Below are 20353 nucleotides of genomic sequence, written 5' to 3'. Positions count from 1 at the left end.
TACAAAATCACCTAGGTCTTGTTTGTAATGAAACTGGCTAGAAGAAATGACCTTTTAAATAATAATAACAATAATAATAAAAAGCCCCAAGTGCCAGGTCTAAATAACAAAAGCTGTAAGATAGAGGTAAGTAAGTGACTGTCACAGAGCACAATGGAATCTCTGCCTTCGAACCACAAGAGAAAAATATGCCTGTGGCTTTGTAAGGGAGCTGCAAAAATACTGGTCTTTATCATGATTAGAAAGATTACTTCAGGACTGAGAAAGCTGAAAAATGCTGCTTTCATTCTGTGGGGAAAAATTAGAAGAAATAGCTCCACAAAGTGCCACTGAATTTGCATCAAGTGAGCATTTCTCTTGGTTAATTAAAATTATTCTTTGATTCTTTTTACAAAAATAAAAATACAAAATAGCTAAAATAATTAACAGACTAATGAATACTAGTATACTACATAGTATTTACTATGTAGACACAATGTAAAGTTTCAATGGTAGTTAAAACTAGGTAATACTATAACTTTTTACAGAAAGAAATAAATTTGTTAGTTTATTGAGTTATATACAAATTCTATAATTTAAAACATACCACAATTTAAAACATATCTAGTCATTTAACTTCATATAGATAAGAAAATAGTGTGAAAGCATGCATATACACATATATGTGTATACACACATACATATATGACCATTTGGAGGTTTCTATTTTCTGCTTGAATATGCATAATAAAATTTTCTAAGTTTTATATATGCCCAAGGCACATATAGAAAATAAAAAGTAAAATATAAGTTTGTGTGTTTTAGATAAAAATAATGGCAAAAATGATATCCCTTTAAGACAGTGGGTCCTTATTTAGAAGTTAAATGTATGTTACTCTCATATGATCTCTAACTGATTAAAATGACCGTTTAAAGATCTGATAGTAGGTAGAAAGAAATTTTATCCAGTTAAGTCACGTAAAGAGTGTAAATCATTCACTCTGGTTTAGTGTAGACACTGCTAACGGTAGTTTCCTTAGTTACAACTTTAACCACAGTGAAGCCAACTTCTGTCAATCTCCCTAGTTTCCTTAGTTACAACTTTAACCACAGTGAAGCCAACTTCTGTCAATCTCCCTTCCAAACACACACCAGACCGGGACCCTCTCAGCCTCCCAGATCAGACAAGACTGGGGGCCTTCGGTGGGGTAGAGCTGAGACGAGACAACTTTTTGTCTATTTGGGTGTCTCAGTCCTCTGGCCCATCGTTCTGCCAAGCTCTTGCGGGTTCTGAATGCTAAAAAGCCACAGTGCTCTCAAGAGCCCCTGTAAAGGCTGCGAAGTCCTCAGAATACCGCATCGCCGGATCTTTATAAAGGCCTGCTTTGGCATTAACGCTGTTGGTCTTCATTCATTCACTCTCTCCCATCAGTGCTTGTGCTTATGAGATCTTCCTACCTGAAGCCCCTGGTACCCTGAGAACTAGGGACAGATCTACAGAGCAGGCTGTTAGCACCAGCAGCTCACAGCACCCAGCACCCTCCTCTGTGGGTAGCATGGCCCATGGGTGTATGGAAGTTTGTCTAGAAGATGGTTATAGTGCCCAGAGCACAGGGTCTACTTGGCTGTGGTAAGGGGCTTTCTTCATGAGGAACTGACACCCCTCTGCTGCAAAAGAGCTCTTTCTAGGGACATTTCCGAGGGAAGCCACCTCCATGCTGTGTGAGCTGAGGTCACACTCAGAGGCTTAAATGAAAGTGGTGACTTCGGAACCAAGGACAAGGAGCAGCAGCAGCAGCCGCTTCACATGTGATTAAAACAATGACAACAAAAACTGAACCGCTGTCGTCTCAACCCCCCTGGACCACGGGCAGCACCCAGGGATGCAGAAGAGCCCTGTCTTGCACTGGGCTCCTGAGGAGACCTGGAGGGACAGAATGAACCATTGTAAGCCCACACGAGGAAGATGGAGGAAAAGGTTCCTTTAAAGCCCGCGAGGAACAAAGGAAGTACAGGAAAGACGAGGCCATTCACACTGCCCAGGGTCAGTTTTCTCCTTGAAGGACTAAAGTACTTCCAGTCACTACTGACCAGGAATGGAAAGGAATTAGCAATACTATTAAAGTCTCCATTATCCCATTTCTCGGTTGTCTCAGCTGGCGCATCTCCTTGTGCGCAGCGCTAGGTGTCTGAGGGGTTCCACTAGCAGGCTGTACGCTGGTGTGGACAGCCTGTAATTTAATTCCTTTAGAGCAATTGTCGGTTCTGTCCGTACCCGAGCACCTCATAATAATGAGCACCCCGGCTACTGCTCAGTCACGTGCCCTAAGTTGCCTTACGGGAGAGTTACAGCAGTGTGCTGCTCTGTTAGGGCTGCACCTGCATGAGGTGGGGGAAGAACCTGCTTTTCCTCTTCCTCAACCTGCGAGAGAAAACGCTCCAATTAGAGCTCAGAAATTTTCTGGGCCTGTGCTCCTGTAAAGACCTTTTGTCCCACAACAGCTCTTTCCAACCCAGACCGTGTCTTGAACAAAGGCCCTTGAGCAGGTGCATTCCACACTGCTGGGGTTTTATAGTGAACAGTTCCAAAACAGATGAGTTTTTAGGGCTACCTGCAGTCATTTTTGCCACAGGAAGCTCTGTCGATGAAGTTGTTGGCTAAGATACTCTCTCTGTGATGCATCTGTAGATGGAGTCATTGGCTAGGAAACTCTCCACGATACCTCTGGCTGGACTGTGCATGGATATTACAGCTTATGTGCGCTACGTTTTCTAGACAGCTTGAAGATGAACTTGAGGTTCTTTAAAAATAAAATGAGTATGGACTGTTCCAACATGTGAGGCTGTGCTCTGACATCTTCCGAGGACGGGATGCTACAAGGTCAGCAGACATGTGGGAAGAAAGAAGATTCCTAGCTCTGGAAGGGACCAGGGAAAGCAGAGGAGTTACTCTCTGGAGAAGCTAGCGGCCCTCACGGAGGAAGAGGGAGAGCTGATGTGAGGATTACTGTGTGGAGCGGAATGATAGCTACCATTAGCTCACTTATGTCATCAGCAAAAGGGAGAATTCTCAGCAAGACCTCAATTGTTTGCGAACAAAAAAGAAAAAGAGAGGAAAAGGTCAACTTCTGATCCACAATTGAGGAAACTATTCCATGCCTAAGGTAACCAATTCGTCACCGGCGTAATTGCCGGCTCTGTCACCACAGGAAACAATACATGGGCCACGCTGTCTGTCTAGAGTTTCAGTGGCATCTGGCACACTGTAATTTGACCTATGACCTTTGGTAGTCAAGTTTCCAAAGCACAGAATTTTTTCCCAGTCTTTTCTCTAGAGCGATTGCTCCTATTAAAGAGATAATGTGGAAACACCCAAATCACAGACACTTCCCCATTCAGACGGCAACATACTCCTTCCGAATTCTCTCCGTGAAAACACCCTGCACTGAGAAGACACTCATTTGGCCTCAAACTTGAAGTTCCTTTATGTGGGCACAATGTGACCAGTCAGAAGCTAGAAGTGGTGGTCACACCTGTAATCCTAGCACTTGGGAGGCTGAGGCAGGAGGATTGAAAGTGGCTTTCTTTGTATCCCCTTTGCTGCAGGGTTTTAGGGACAGACAGTGTTTCACAGATTTGTTCTTCTGTACTGCATGATAATGGGGCATTGTGAGCATTCCGGAAGTCTGAGAAGTCAAGCCATTTAACTGAAAAGTGAGTGATGGGAAGATGCTTGTCTAAAAGCCGCATTCTTAGGTGACTGACAGTGCCCCTCATGGCAGGGTATGGGGACTGTCAAACCATGAGGAGCTTGCAGGTTAGAGCGGGGTAAGTGGCAACTGCTTCCATCCGTGGTGGCTGCTTTCATCTCAGGTTTCTCACTGTCCCCAGGACTCTCTTCAGATGTAGTTAACGATACATCACATAAGAACCCTGCTTTAGGAAACCTCTTAGGGATAGATGGAGTCAATTACACCAAACAACACCAGTGCATTAGCACAATCCCATCCTGTTGCTACAGAGATGACTCAATTCACCAGAAAATAAATCAAATCCCTTATAATGAAAGCCCCTCTCAGAGCAGAACAGCTCTAGAGGACAACTGGAAATCTGTTTCAGTGTTGAATCAGTATATGACTCCCACGGCCAGGCAAGGATGGGCTTCGTGGGGGCATTTTCACACCCAAATGCTGCTCTCACACTGCCAACTGCCATTCCTCTCCTGATCTGAGGTGAGGCCTATCCCCCTGACACAGCTTCCACACCTTGTCCTCCTTCTTTCAGCTCTAAATCAATCTTCCATCAGAAGCAAGGTTTCTTGCTTCACAGAGTACACTGGAAGAATTGGGTATTGGGACCAAGACGGGCCCCCAAAGACCACCCCAACATTCCAGGAAACATACTTGGCAAAATTGAGATGGCTGCACTCTCTGGGATCCCCACTTTTACTCAGTCCTCCCTCAACCCAGCCACCTGTCAGTTTCACTTCAGCTGGGAGGGAGGCTCATCCTTCCTCTGACCAAGAAGGGGCATGTGCCCTCAAGTCTTTCCTAATACCATTCTTCCTCTGCCACATCCAGAAATCTGGCACAATGTATTTTATTCCCCGAATTTCTCTGAAGGGACTCAGCAAGGTCTAGGCACCGGTCTCCTCTGCCTCTGCTCCTCAAGTGCAAGGACAGCACAGCTCTTCCCACTGCAGTTCCGAGGCTTCTGGCCATTCCTGCATCTTCTTGATGATGCGAGATGGTGGTCCATCTTCTAGCTGCACAGGTCCCCTACCCAGACTGAGCAATGCTGATCCCAGAATCCTCATCAGGACATCCTGGCCTTCTACCTGTTGGTCTCTTCCATCTCAGTCACAGAGCTTCTCTGCAAATATGTATCCTTGGTTCTTAGGGGGGCGGGGGACTGAGCTACCAGGAGGATAGGAAGTTCCAATGCTCACAGCTGCATTGGCCTATTTGAGCAGTTCTTATCAACTCTCTCTCTTCCCAGAGAGCCTTCAAAATCTTCTCTGTCTCCAACACCAACTCTGCTCCTATCCCTCTACTCCTAGAAATGCCAACAGGTCTCACAGATGTAAATGCAGGAAACAAGAGTAGCAGCCACAGTTTCATTCTAAAGAAGTCACTGAAGTGGCCACATGGAGGATGGATGAGAGGTGAAAACAGATAAACAGAGATTTAACAAATACTTGGCAGCAGGGCTGGGGATGTGGCTCAGTTGGCAGAGTGCTTGTCTAGCATGCATGAAGTCCTGGGTTTGATGCCCAGCATCACAGAAAAGTGGCATAATGATGCACACATGTAGTACCACACTTGGGAGGCAGAGGCAGGAGGATCAGGAGTTCAAGGTTATCCTTGATTATACAGTGAGTTTGAGGTCAGTCTGGGACATATGAGATCCTGTCTCAATAAAACAAAACAGAACAAAACAAAAAAATATCAAGGGGTTTAGAGAATAAACAACCAAGAATTACCAACCTATCTCACAGACACAAATGAGCAGGAGCTGAATTTACTTTGTCTCTGCTCCACAGAAGAGCACTGAGTAAACCTAATACCAAACGCAGCTGAGAGCAGACATTCTTTGGTGGTGTCTCGTCTTATGACTATTTGAACCTATTACACGGTGGACAGATGGTGGAACAAGATATAAAATGAAATTAGCAATGATGAAACCCAGATGGAAATGAAGGAAAGGTCAGAATGCTAAAGGTCAGAGGGACTGGGCTCCGGCTTGTCTTATTTCATAAAGGGACTGAGGTCATAGCTCAGGGGCCTGTCTTATGGGGCAGCTGTTAGCCCCGATGCTGGGCTGAGGAAGCAGACACTCACCCAAGACTGCTCAAAGCTGTAGGTACGGCGCCGGTCCTCCACATCCTCATCCTGTTTGGCTTGCTGGAACTCTTGCCGTAGACGCTGTATCCGGTCATGGTTGCTCGGAGTGGATCGGCTGCTAAAAGAGCAGAGGCAGCAGTGAGCACCCTCAGGAACAGTCACCATAGACAGCAGCGGGCTAGGGGAAGGGGGCAGCTAGCTGTGGGACCTTGCTGAAACAGGAAGTGAATGCTTACAACAAAATCCGGGCACTTAAAATGTTCGTTTGTTCTCAGGGCTTAGGCTCACTGTGGCTATTCCAGCAGAGATCTGAGAGGGTGAGCTGTGTTTGGAGAGAGATCTTTCTTTGTAGTGACCTTTCAAAGTCTTACTTCCTTCCTATAATCTGGTTAGATGTCGGCAGTGAAGGTCTGAAAGATGTGGCTTTGCGCGTCAGAACTATTAGGGTCCATACTAGCTCCTCCAGCCCCCTAGCCTGGGGCACACCATTCTTGTATTTTTACATATGAAGCAGAGATAATTATCTTCCATAAATATCATCTGTAACCAAGTGTGATGACACTCCCCACCCCCAACAAACACACAGCAACAACACTCAGCCTCACAAGCGAGGTCTTGCAGCGTATACCTCTTCCAACATTTGGGTGGGAGGCTAAGGCAGGAGGATCGAAAGTTCTAGCATGCCTGGGCAGTTTAGTGAGATCCTATTTCAAATTAAAATCAAAACCAAAAATTAAAATGGGGCTGGAGATATAGTTCAGTGATACAGTGCTGGTCAAGCATGTTCTTTCTGCAGAGCTGCAGACAAGAAAATGCATATGCATCTGTGTGGGTGTCTCTGTGCATACATGACTGTATGTCTGTGCATGGATGTGTGTGTGGATCTGTGTATGTGTGGATCTGTGCGTGGTGTGTGTCTGTGGTCTGTGTACCTATGTTTGTGTGTGAAGCATATATGTGATGTATCTTGTGTATGTGGTGTATGTAATGTGTCTCTGTCTCTGTGTACGTGAATACACATGTATATCTTTACAGATATGCAGAACGTGAATACATGTATATATCTTTATAGATATGCAGAATTATAATCACAACACTATTATACGTGTATATGTATCTTTGAATGTATGGATGTGCACATGTGTGCATGGTATGTGCATGTGCATACATGTGCATGTTCTCACAGATATGCAGGATGACATCATATTGCTGTTTCATCAACTTCCTATTTATATGTCATTGAGGCCTTGAACAAAATGTGATTTTTATGGTATAATGAGAAACATAGAAAAACCATGTTAAAGCGGTGTTTGAGCAAACCACTTGCTTAAACAATGACAAACAAATACAAACTTTCACTTTGTATAGCGCTGGACTTCCTTTTGTAGTAAGAACAGCTGTAATCTGGTAGAGAAGGCAGCACTTGCCCGCACCCCACGAGTATGGAAACTGACATTTTAAGGAGGTGAGTGGCAAAGGTTTTGGGTGGGTCAGTCCGAGAACATGAGAGTTAACAAGTCTGTAAATGTGCTGTTTCAAATCATGCAAACTTCTCACAGTCTCCAAAGTTCCCTCCATGCTTCTGAGGCATGCAAGCCGCTATTCCCAGTGGCTTATAAAAATACAGACATAGCCATTTCTTGTTCCAGCACATTAGCACTGGCTACCAACCTATAGCTCCTTCTTTTCCATGTGACCAGTGACTACCTGGGCACGCGATGGTCTGGTTGCCAGCACAATGCGACAGAGAGTGAGCAGTGAGGAAAGAGTCAGTGGTTTTCTTGCTCCCAACCTACATCAGTGGGAGGATGAGCAGAGGCAAGACTAACTATCAAAGTGCCCCGACCTCACCAGGATCACTGCTCAACTCTTCCCATGCATTAACTGTACGTTAATGCAAGTGATGAAAACCAGCCTTCCACTGTCTGTGATGAGCTGGAAGTCATTCCCCAACAAGGTGGCTGACCCAGTGAGTGTCCTTAATTTTAGGTCTGGGTAACCTTAGTGGCATTCTAGGATCAGCCCTGGAAGTCACCTGGGCCCAGGTTTCCCAATCTGCCCAACCAGTTTCCCTTTCTTCCCTCTGCTTTCTTTCAGCCTGTGTTCTAGAGAATCAGACCAGCTTGCCTTAGACCAGCTAAGCCGGTGGCGCTTTCCTGGCTTAAGCTGAAGGCAGGCTGCAATGGTTTCATGATTGATGATGATTTCCCAGGATGGGAAGGCCATCAAGCACCCTTTGGGAATAACCATTGGCAGTGTGGAGGTAAGACCTGGCTTTGAGAGAGGGAACTATTGCACCAGCCTACTTGTTTCCCAGGCCAGACTGTGACGAGCCAATCATTCAAATCTGGGTTTTGAAAACTCTAATGCCCTCTTTTGCCAAGAAAACCAAAGGAGATTTAAATATTCATTAGCAATAGTGACTAATCCCTACACATCCCAATCAACCTAGATTAGGGCTGGTGCCAACTTAAAACTGGTCTTTTCTTTTCTTCCTATCTTCCCCCCCTCCATCGCCCCAACTTTGGTGAGGAATAAATAAAAACAGTACCAAAGTAGATTCAAAAGATGACTGAGACTAAAGAAGTCATAATGAGGAGTCTAGAAACTGCAATTTCCAGAGATCTAAACAGAGATTATGGGGGTTTAGGATGTTCTCTATAAACAGACAAAAGACAGCTTTGGTCCAAATGCTAGCACTTAGCCTCCTCTTGCAATACTGGCTTTTGTAGTGTGACTGGTGTGTGTGTGTGTGTGTGTGTGTGTGTGTGTGTGTGTGTGTGTGTGTGTGTATGCATGCGTGCACACACGCACATGTGTATACTATTTGAAGAAAATTGGCTTTAGTTCAGTAATGATGTGGGTTTTGTTCTGCTGTGCTCCAGGTCTTGTCCTACAGAGAATTCTGGCCCAGTGTGCATGCATGCTGCAGTGGGACTTGGAGGTCCATGGAAAGCAGACTGCACAGGACACATGGCATGGAGCCTTCTGGTGGGCCTTGCATGTTTCCCTGATGGTGGCTGATGCGTTCATTTGTGCTAAGCGTAACTGGAGTTTCTGCAGGCCTGCTGACTGGATGCTCTTGGATTATAGGGTGAGGGCACAGGTTGCACAGTCATGCCTGTCCCTACTCACTGAACCGAGAATGACCATCCTAGAGAATATGGTAAATGGGCTGCTTGTGAAGACTGAGAAAGCCAGTCAGGGCAGGGCTCAGGCTTACATTCAACAACCAGGCTTTATAGCTGGGCAGGCTCCAATGACTCACTGGCAATTAGTGGGAATGAAGGGTCCATGACACAGGGGCATCCACATACAGTCCATGGTAAGTGGGGGTAATGTGTGGGGCAAGATGGGGAGGCGCTTCGTTCCAGCAGGCCAGAGGGATGTGGCCCACTGATGCCCTCCAATTTACCTTTGGTGTGTGGGGGAATGTGAATGTGTACGCTCATGTTTCTGTGCATACAAGCCCATGTACAGATCATGTGGAAGGCATAGGTCAACCTAGATGTTGTCTCTCAGGTGCCATTTAACTTGTTTTATCCGACAGAGCCTTACTAGGACCTGGGACTCACGGATTATACTAGGCTGGCTGGCCAGCAAGCCCCAGAATTTACCTGTCTCCATTTCTCTAGTGTTGGGACCAGGACCAGCTTTTCATATGGGTGCCAAAGGTCCAACTCAGCTCCTGATGTGTGCACAGTAAGAACTTTACCAACTCCTAGCTACTTCCATTTTTTTAAAAAGAAATTATACAGTTTGTACCCTAAATTTAATCATTGACTTAATTTATTCTTTGATTCAAGACAAGCCAAACACAAGGGGTGGTTGGCAGCCAGCAGCCACCTCCACTTTATATTCTGCAGCTGCTCTTTCCTGTTTGCTTCCCTAAGCCATTTATTTCCACTGCACCAAGGGGAGGACCATGGTCCCTGGACAGCAGTCCTGAGAAAGAGATGCAGTCAGTTCTCCAGAGGGCTCATCCTTGGGCTCAAATGTCACTGGGTAGGAAATATTGGGGGGGGGGGGGGCGGAATTGTTAAGATCATAACTTGAAATTTTTTTACTATATATTTTTTTATGCATATGGGTGCATGTGTATCTGTACATCATATACATGCAGTGCCCACAGAGGCCAGAGATGGCATCAGACCCCCTGGGACTAGAGTTATAAAGGGTTGAGGCAACATGTGGGGGCTGGGAATTGAACCCAGGTTCTCTGGAAGAAGAACCAGTGTGCTTAACGACTTTGCCATCTCTCTAGCCCCTTAACATTTTTAATTAATTTATTTATTTGGTTTTTAGAGACAGGGTTTCTCTGTGTAGCCCTGGTTGTCCTGGAACTCACTCTATAGACCAGGCTGGCCTTGAACTCAGAGATCCACCTGCCTCTGCCTCACAAGTGCTGGGATTAAAGGGGTGCACCACCACCTGGCACCCCTTAACTTTTTAAAAGATGGGACTTTGTCACACCACTCATTAAAATCACAAGAATGCAACCTCTGTTGGCACTTGAGACATTGCCCTTTTATAGTGTATATGTGTGCGGTGGGAGATGAACTTGCAGAATGGTTCTCTTCTTTCACCACTCAGGTCGCCGACTTGACAACAAGAGCTTTTACCAACTGAGCCATTTCACCAACCCACGACTAACTTTTAAATTGTTATTCCACACATAATTAAGCACACTGGTAGGTTACATAGCACTATGTCATTAGGTGTTACAAATCTAGACAGGATTGAAAGTATATGGGCATATGTTCACAGATTTTTATGCAAATGTCCTTCAACATCAAGTAAGGAATTTTGGCATCCACAAATTCTGGTATCCAAAGGGATGTCTGGTGGCTACTGAAGTGTACCAATAATCTGACAATCTGTCCTTAGAGCCCTACCCTCCTAATCCACCCTCTCCTTCCAATGCAAGCTGAGCCTGGACACACTTTCTTGTGGGCTTGTCTTCTGACCTATCTTCCCAGATGAGCAAAGAGGGTTTGCAGAGAGAAACGGCTCTGTGATGTAACGGATAAGTTCCTTACAGACTAAAAATACCTTAACATTTAGACTTTTTAATTATGCAACAGAAATCTGGAAACCTGGAAGCAAGGTTGGAGCATTAAGACTCCAAATTCAAATGGAAGAGAGCCAACCATATACTTGTTAAACAGGCATCACCACCTTGGTGCCTCGGGTCATGCCCATGGAAGGAAGAAAAGACATGAAAGCCAGTTTGAAGGTGGACAACATCTAACTAGATTGTGGCCAGCCTTCCCTGGTCCATGCAGGGGACAGTGATGATGAGATCTGACACTGAAAAAGAGAACAGCTAAATGGGATGAGGGATGCGTTTGCTCCCATTTTTCTTTCCTCCTCTTTTTCAGCTTTCAGAATTCTACAGGAAATCAAACTCCACCTCCATGAATCCTTTCCTAACTTCCCAGGCCAGCTTTGTGCTTATTTTCCCCCAGCTATCCTCTGACATAAGCCTGTGTTACAGTCCTCTCAGGACGAGCATGCAAATATCTTTCTCAGTCCTGTCCATGATCATCACCAGTGGCTTGTGACAGAGTGCATTATTCAGCAAATATTCGTGAAGGGCACACTTTAAAGTGCTCCCAAGTCCCTCACCTTCTGGTGTGCTGCCTTTCTGGAACTCATCCTCAAGTGTGGGTAGGACCCACATTTGTTTCTAATATAAAAAGTGGGGTCACTGTTGTTGAGTGTATGTGCCTACACTTAGATGACCACCTAAGAATATAGCATCCATCCTGATCCATCCTGCTTGCCTCTGGAATCGAGCTGCCTGCCTTGAGTTCCATAGCTGTAAAGGACAAGCAAGGAGGCCAGGACTTCCCCAGCATAGCTCCCATGTAATAGCCAGCATAGCCTCCTCATTGTCCACTATGAGACCCTGAGCCATGCCTGGACTTCAGACTCACAGAAATGGAATATAAATATGTGCTGTTTGAAATGACTGAACTTGTGTTCATTTGTCAGGCAGAAAAAGAAAACACACAGCGCACTGACACTGGTCATGGCCGGATGACTTACTCTGTCCAACAGGATGTCTATGGATGTGATACAGCAAGGATTTGAAATGTGATTGCCAAGGGTCTGCTCTCTTGTGATCTTGACTACCACCTGACAAGAACATTTCCACAGTGTACAAATATAAGAAGGACTGGGGGAAATAGCTCAGTAACTTTCATGTAAGCATTCCCAAAACCCACGTAGAAAAAGTCAGGCATGTCGGCACATGCTTATAATCTGTGCATTAGTTAGGGTTTCTATTGCTATGATAAAACACCATGACCATAACCAACTTGGAGAAGAGGGAGTTTCTTCTAGCTTACAACTCTCAGGTCACATTCTACTGCTGAGGGAAGTCAGGGCAGGAACCTGGAGGAGGGCTGCTTACTGGCCTGCTTTCATGGCTTCCTCGGCCTGCTTTCTTGTAGCACCCAGGGAACACCAGGCAAGGGGTGGCACCGCCCACAGGGAACTGGGGCCTCCCACATCACTCACTAATTAAGAAAATGCATCACAGGCTTTGTTGGCAGGGCAATCTGTTTTCTCAACTGAGGACACTTCTACACAAATGACTCAAGTCCATGTCAAGTGGATGTAAAAACTAACCAGCAAAATCTGGGAGGTGGAAATCAGTAGATGCCTGTGGCTGGCTGGTCAGTCAACCTAGTCAGAGTGGCAAGGGTCCCTGTCTCAAAAAAACAAGGTGGCTAGAGACCAAGCTGGGCACTCAAGGTTGACCTCTGGTCTCCACATGGACAGGCACATGCACATATATGTGTACTATACCTGTAGGCACACACACATACAAAGAGGGTCTGGGGAGGAACACACGGGGAGGGGAGCGGAGCTAACCTAAGTCTGTATCTTAGATTCAAGGCTGAGTGCCCTCAGCCTCGAACAGAGCAGAACACAAATGCTTCTTACCAGGTGGTTTGTTATCCACCCTCACAGCAGTACACCCCCAGTCTAACCTGCATGCACGTACCTTCTACTCCCACCCCACTTCAGAGTGGCATGTGATTGCTTTAACTTGCAAAAGTGACCCCAAAATACGCACGACTCTGCCCTTACTCTAGAGCCAAATAAACGTGGCCTGTTGCAAAAATAGGCAGAGTGAAAGAGCAGGGAAGCAAGGTGCTGATTGTACAAGGGAATTCTGACACTCTCATTCATAAAGATGGTCCCTGCAAAGTTCTGGCCGGAAAGAAAGCCCACCAAGTAAACGCTGGCATAGAAGCCGTAACTGGGAAATCAATGTCCACTACATACCCTCCCAAATAAAGCCGAGAACATCGGTATTTGGTCAAGAATGTTCCAGAGATAGCTTCCCCATTGCTTGTTTCTTTCTTTGGGGGCAGGGGATGGCCAGCTACTAAAACATTCTGTTCTGAAAACTCAGTCCTCATGGAAATTGGGTTGTCTCCTCCCCACAGCCTGGAGAAAATACACCTGCCGAGCTCACGAGCCTTCTGTTCCCAGTGTGCACGTCTGAAGGAGACCCAAGAGCTGCTGGGAGCTCCCTCACAAGTCACCTCCATGGAGACACTCATTTCCTACGGTCTGGAAGGATCCGGGCTTACCAGGTAGACTTCAGATCACCAGTTACAAAAGGACAGCTGCTCAGCAAATGCTCGTCAGCCACGCCAGCCTCCTCCCTCAGCCACTTCACTTTTGCTCTATCCTCAGCCCTAGCAATTTACTTTCTGGCCTAAGCTCAAAATAGTATTCCAAATGCTAGTGCATTTCACACCTGTGCTTGGCACCCAATTACTGAAGATGCAAAGGGGCCATTATTCTATTCCTAATTAAAACACAATAAGTTAATTTCCAGATATTTCAGATCCTGGAAATAATGCAATCCACACTCAATCAAGCTTTTTCCTACTGGGAAGTTTCCATCACTTTGACCGTATACTTCTCTCTCTCTCTCTCTCTCTCTCTCTCTCTCTCTGTGTGTGTGTGCCAGAAGATGGTGTTAGATTTTTTTTTTTTCTTGATCACTCTTCACGTTATTTTTTAAGACAGGATCTTTTGCTGAATCTGGTGCTCACACTCACCAACTATGCTCGGCTGGTGCTCACACTCACCAACTATACTCGGCTGGTGCTCACACTCACCAACTATGCTCAGCTGGTGCTCACACTCACCAACTATGCTCAGCTGGTGCTCACGCTCACCTATTGCACTGAGCTGACAGGTGAGCAAGCCTGAGGATCCGCCTGACTCTGGCTCCCCAGTACTAGGATCGCAGGTGTGCACCACTGCAAGTCTTTTTATACACGTGTCCTGAGATCAAACACAGGTTTTCAAGCTTGCAAAGCTGAGCCATCTCCCCACTTCTGAACACTGTTATCTTTGAAAACATGTGGACTGGGAGAAATGAGTGAATGAAAAGGAGTTCCTAGTAAAACTCCCTTCTTCTGGTGTCCAGCTTCTACATCCCTCTTTTGTCCCAACACTGAGTCTGCAGTGCAGATGTTTCATGGATGTCACTTAAAGCAAAAGGGACATTGGAACAGAAAGAGTGATGGTGGGAGCAACAGATGTGGGGCATACTTGTCAAGCAGTCTTGGAAACAGGCAGCCTCGAAAACCAGCAACACCTCACATCATTAAGCAATGTCTCACTGTGATGTCAAGTGTAGATGTGAGGGGTTGTAAGCCTTTCAGAACAGACAGTCAGCACAATAGCATGGAGGCAAATTAACTTTTAAACAGAGATGGCAAATCATGGATGGGGTGCCTCTGCACTCAAGGGATCCAAACAGAAGCACCAAATTACGGCACCAACTCGGAGCCAAGGAAGCCACCTTCCTGACACTGAGGTGCGTTCTGTGCTGATTAGCAATCCCATAAAATAGTCCTGATCTTGCCATTGCCAGAGAAATAGTTTTCATCTACAGATGTCAGAAGTAAGTTCTTAATTGCTGTAAATTAGTAAGCAAATACAGATTCCTCATTAAACTCATTACACCCATCTGTTAGAAGGGAAAGCTTGCATTTGTTTTTCCTCCTGGCATTCAAGTCTGGAGCGGTCTGCTCAACTCGAGGGACAAGCAGCAAGGCAGAGGTGGGTGTAGTGGAGACCTGTTCTCTGAGAGATACTTATTCTTAGAAAAATGACAATGAATTTGAGGCTCCACATCGTGTGTGTGTGTGTGTGTGTGTGTGTGTGTGTGTGTGTGTGTGTGTGTGTGTGTGTGTGTGTGTTATCTTCGAGCATTAGGAGATACGCATGTGAGGGTGTAGACCAGAGGTTGGCACCTGGTACCTTCCTCAATTGCTTTCCTTCTTATTGTCTGAGACAGGGTCTCCCTGAACCTGGAGCTCACTAACCTGGCTATGAGTTTCAGGGCTCCTCCTGCCCCTGCCTTCCCAGCACTGAAATCACAGGTATGAACCACCATGCCTGGGCTTCTGGGAGAGTGCTGGGGATCTGCTCAGATGCTCACGTTCACACAGCAACAAGCCCTGGGAACTAAAGCATCCTCTCCCGCGCAGCAGCTCTGCTTTCTTCACAAGGGGTCAAATGTTATCACCTCTTCTTTAAAACTTCTGCTGCTTTGGGCGGAAGGGAAGTGTTTCTGTCTGGGTATTCCTCTGCATCTTGTCGCCTGTCCAAGTGACAAAGCCCAAATTGCTGAGTTAAAATTTGGACAGACCAAAATGATGTGGAGCACACCACTTCTCAAGCTGGCTGAACGTTCAAGCAGGCTGGTCAGGTATATGGGATTTCCACCATCTCCGAGGCTCCAAGATTGATGAGGAATGGGGGAAGGAGTAGGGAGGCTAAACCAAGAGATGCACGGGCTACCAACTTACAAATAAAAATAGCTCTTCTGCACAAGCTTCATTAAGTTTTAACAGCAAATATCTTAGGGTTTACACTCAAGCTGCAGGTCATAAATTCGCAGTACACCCCCATATGTTCCACAAACACCTGAATTCAATTTCTCTTCAGGCTGCGAAGCAAGAATGTGATGTTCTAATTAATTATGCATGCAAAGTTAGCTTTGAACAGGGGCAGATTTGGGGTGTGTGTGATGCAGGAGGGTATTTATAGTGTTTGATATTTTGGGATAGCTCTTTCTCCCATCCTAGTACTTTTCTATTGGTGGGTGAATCTAAAGTCACTCAAATATAGGCATCAAATAAATTATGACTGGTAAATACCTTGTAATGTTTTCATTTTCTAGAGATAACCCCAATACATCAGAGATGGAGCCATGGTCTTAGTATTGGGTTAATGGATTTCAGGCAAATAGATCTCCGTCTGTGTACAAATCACTTTAAATAGATCTCTGCCTGTATACAAATCCATCACTTTAAATTGTACAGAGGCATCTAAACAGAGACCAAGTAGCTCTATTTATATGTGTCTATGTGTACATGTGAAATTAGCTACTTAGGGAATACCATGTCACCTTCGGTTTCTTTTTACAGTTTTCCTCATCATCTGTAATATGAAAAGAATTATGAGATGCTTGTGCAAATCCCACAGGCACTCCCCTTGCTCAGCTGATAAAATTCATCTCCAGATTGTGACACCATGATTTGTTGTCCATTTCACACCAATTTCAGTATAATAAATCATAACAAATTAAAACCATATAGCTATACTCTCTGGGTTAAAAAGCTAACCATCAAGACTGTTAATCGCAGGTTTGTTCCGATAAAGATAGTTCTGTGTCCCAGGATGTTCTGTGGATCACAGGGAGGTCATCTCGCTGGTGGGAAGCCTCAGGAATGGACGCTGCGCTCGTCCTCTGTGGCCCCTGGTAACAACCCTATCATTTTATAAGCAGTTGGCTTTATTACCATCATCACTCTTCCTTATTAGGCTGTCAGTGGTCTCAAGCAGGAGGGAGGGGAATTTAGCTTTACTTTTTGAGGGGAATTCCTCCAGCTGCAGAACACACATGTACACAGACAGGCACTTATAGCTTCAGGACCCAACAATAAGGATAGAGAGAAAAGTTCATTGGAGCCCTCACTGGCTGGAGCCAGACACAATTCAGGCTAGCTTTTACCCAGAAGAACTATGGATTGTGGGATGCTAACACTTCAGAGGAAGCACTTGCCTAGGTCACAGAGCAAAAGTATTATTATTGTTGTTGTTGTTGTTAATTGAGGAAGTCTCACTATGCTACCCAGGCTGCCCCTGAACTGCTAGGTTTGAGCCATCATCATGCCTTAGCCTCCCAAATACCTGGGCTATGTGCCTCATACCTGGATATTTTTTAAAATATTATCAGTGTTCTGGTGAGAAGGTTCAGCGGGCAGAAGCACTTTGACACCGGCGTTCCATCCCTGGGACCCACATTGTGGAAGGAGAGAAGTTTTAGATCATCCTCTGACTTCCACATGCACACAGTGCTGCACACACATATATACACACATGCGATAAACAAATGAATGTAATAAAATATTTTAAAAGCAACAAAACAAAACAAAATCTTTAAAACATATCAGTGTAAAACTGGGTATCCAAGTTTGTATGGAAAAAAAAAAGCCATATTTGAATAGAACTTTTTAAACAGATGGTCTTGGATGAGAGAACCTGGCGGGGCCGAAAACCCCAGAGAGAGCAGAGAGAGGGAGACCTTATACTCCCTCCCCCCCCTCACTGAAGCAAACGGGCAAAGGGCAGGCAGCAGTCAGAGGCAGGGTCTGGGCTCAGGGTCGGCGCCCCAGCAAGCCACCCTGTGGAGCCATAAAAACAGGTGATGGGAAGAAGTTGAGCTGAGGCACACCTACAAATCGAAAAGCAGTTGGGAAGACACCTGTAAGGTGGTACACCTGTGGGAAATCGCACAGGACATTTTTTTTTCTCTCTCCATACAACTCAAGGAGTCGTCGTCACCTGGGGTTAGCTGTCAAAGTGTACTTTTCCTAGATAGGTGGCCTCTCCAACTTTCAAATAAATGGTAGGAGCTTGTAAGGCATTTCAGGGGGTGAGAGAGTTGCTGGAAGTTTATGGTTGTGTTATTCATTCAATAAAGCCACCAGGGATGCAAAGGTTAGCCAGCTGTGACCCAGAGTTAAGGTCCGTGCTTCAAGATGAGGTTAGACATCCAGGAGTCTGAGTAAAGAGCAGACAGAATTCAATACCTCCAGGTTAAAAAAAAAAATGCAACAGCAGAGAGGAAAAAAAGTAAAAATTAGGATTATGTTGTGAACTTTGAAATAAAAAAGCAATGGAAATTAAGTAACAAAAGATGATAGATTTCAATGACAAAATAAAATGATTATCATGTTCTCTTTTATATTAGAGGGGTCTTATCATGCAAGCATAGAAACTAATTATCGAACCATTATTTTAATTCTTTAATCATGACATGATTACATAGAATCCAGGCTAACATTTTCTATGTTTTTGCATTCTCTTGTCTTTAATGATAGCATAATTGCAAAATGCTATAGAAAAGAAAGAGAGCTATATCTTTTATTCTGTTTAAAGGTAAAATCCCAATATAATGTAGGGTTTAACTCTATATACTGTGTTTTAATTTAAAATAATGGCTAATTTCTATACGGGTTTTCTGAAATGACTCAAAATGGGAAGCAATATAGTAAGACATATACAGTTCATAATAGATATCACTTTGAAAACTAAAATTAGAACAGGGAAACACTTCTTTTCTTAGGAAAAAGAGAAAGAAAGCCAGCAAAGAAAATGGAAGAAGGTTGGAACACCCATATATGAAGGGAAACTTTCTATGTGTCTGTATTACTTTTTGTTGTGACAAAATTCCATGTGAAAAAGCAGCTCATAGCTGGGCCACATTGTGTTGGCTTACAGTTCCTGAGGCACGGTCCTCAACGGCAGGACAGCTAGAGACACAGGAGGCTGAAGCAGGAAGCTGAGAGATCAGTTTCAGCCACAGACATGCAGCAGAGAAAGAACTGGAAAGGAGATGAGGCTATATGCCCTCAGAGCCTGCCTCGGTGAATACTTCCTCTACCATGCCGCCACCCCGTGAGGGTTCCAAAATCTTCCCAAACAGGGACCAAGTGTTCAATTACATGAGCCTATGGGGACATTTCTTACTCAAGTTACCACAGTGCCACTGGTTTTCAATATCTTGAAGGACTTTACAATATTTCCCTTGTCTTTACTTCTACTTAGTTTATGGCTCTTATTAATGTCATTACTATTAGTTAATTATTTCTATTTATGATTTGTCCATGTTACAGCTTAAACTTTTTTATATGCAGGGGGGAAATTAGTACAAATGCTGGTTAGTCACCTCCCCCTCGGGCTTTGTTACTACACGAGGAGAATACAATTAGTGATTGGAATTGTTCGGGATTGTTGATACACAGCTAAACTTAGAGTGGCTTGCATGTTTTCAAAGTTGTTTACACATATACCATCTACATTTTAAATGCTGCCTGAAAGGCTAGCTACCAGCAACCCTGCTCCATGGCAGATGCTGCTCTGACCACCCAGTCCCGAGAAACTCGTTCAACTTAAGCTGAGACAGCCAAGATGTATCAATCTTGATTCCTGGTTTGCTACTCTCTCATCAAGGACTGTCATGGTCTGCTTTACTTTGCATCTTTTAGCTGGTGATTTCAATCAATATAACTCAATACAATGAAGCATGAGTTATCTGCATGAACTTTTTTTTTGTTTTGTTTTGTTTTTGTTTTTCGAGACAGGGTTTCTCTGTGTAGTTTTGATGCCTGTCCTGGATCTCGCTCTATAGACCTACACGAACTTTTCAATAAAAACAAACACTTGGGATTCTACAATGATCCTCCTCTTCTAAGTTCCTCTGGTATCTAGACATTTCTGCATGATATGCCTGTAGCTGCACCCTCTCTCTGCTGTACTGAAGTATCTCTGCCAACTTCCTGTTAAGGCCGACATGCACAAGCCTCTTACACAGTGATCCCAATCCCTCCCCTCCCCTCTTCCCCTACATAGCATAGTATGGATAATAATGTTTTTTTCAACTTAGACCAATATTGCTCACTGTTCATTCAGACAGGGAGCTTTGATTATACCACTTTTCTTTTGTGGCATTCTTTATTTTCTTTTGTTTCATTTGCTTATTTATGAAGGGTACTCTGAGATGCAAATCAGTCACTGGACCAGGGCCATGTCCACCATGAAAGATCCTTCTCTGAGGCCATTTAATATCTACCCAGAAGAACCCTGAAACCTTCGGGTTTGGGTCATTCTACCCTCATGTATAAGCTCATAAAGAGACCCATTTTCATACACACACAAATACCTTTTACTCTCTTTCAACAATCATTGGACTTTCTGATTTACGTTATTTTTAATTCTCAACTATTTTCAAATATCATTTCAATAATCAACTTGGAAGGGCCGGACAGCCCTATATATGACACCAGAGGAGAAAAATGATCAACAGTCTTGCTCAGCTGTAAGCCCTGTGAGCCGCGATAATGGCAGGCCTGATTAAGTATGCCCACAGGTGTTAATAGTGACATGAAGGTTCTGGGAGTGACTAACCATTTCTTGATTAG

The 20353-nt window shown here is 44.6% G+C and overlaps 1 protein-coding gene across 20 annotated transcripts in view; it reads right to left on the bottom strand.

Annotated features, from left to right (window-relative positions):
- Pard3 (par-3 family cell polarity regulator) overlaps window positions 1-20353 on the bottom strand; it is a 552281-nt gene that overhangs the window by 9667 nt on the left and 522261 nt on the right. For 17 of the 20 annotated variants that reach the window (XM_006982506.4, XM_076572359.1, XM_016001060.3 and 14 more), the window contains one exon: window positions 5820-5940. In XM_006982506.4, the coding sequence (XP_006982568.1) occupies window positions 5820-5940 (121 nt within the window). The remainder of the gene's footprint in view (window positions 1-5819; window positions 5941-20353) is intronic. The other 3 variants (XM_076572357.1, XM_042277887.2, XM_076572354.1) reach the window with 1 other exon arrangement.

The sequence above is a fragment of the Peromyscus maniculatus genome, chromosome 5 (assembly GCF_049852395.1).
Source record: "Peromyscus maniculatus bairdii isolate BWxNUB_F1_BW_parent chromosome 5, HU_Pman_BW_mat_3.1, whole genome shotgun sequence".
Classification (NCBI taxonomy): domain Eukaryota; kingdom Metazoa; phylum Chordata; class Mammalia; order Rodentia; family Cricetidae; genus Peromyscus; species Peromyscus maniculatus.
Note: the sequence above shows the minus strand (reverse complement) of the source record. Positions and strands in the feature narration are given on the sequence as shown.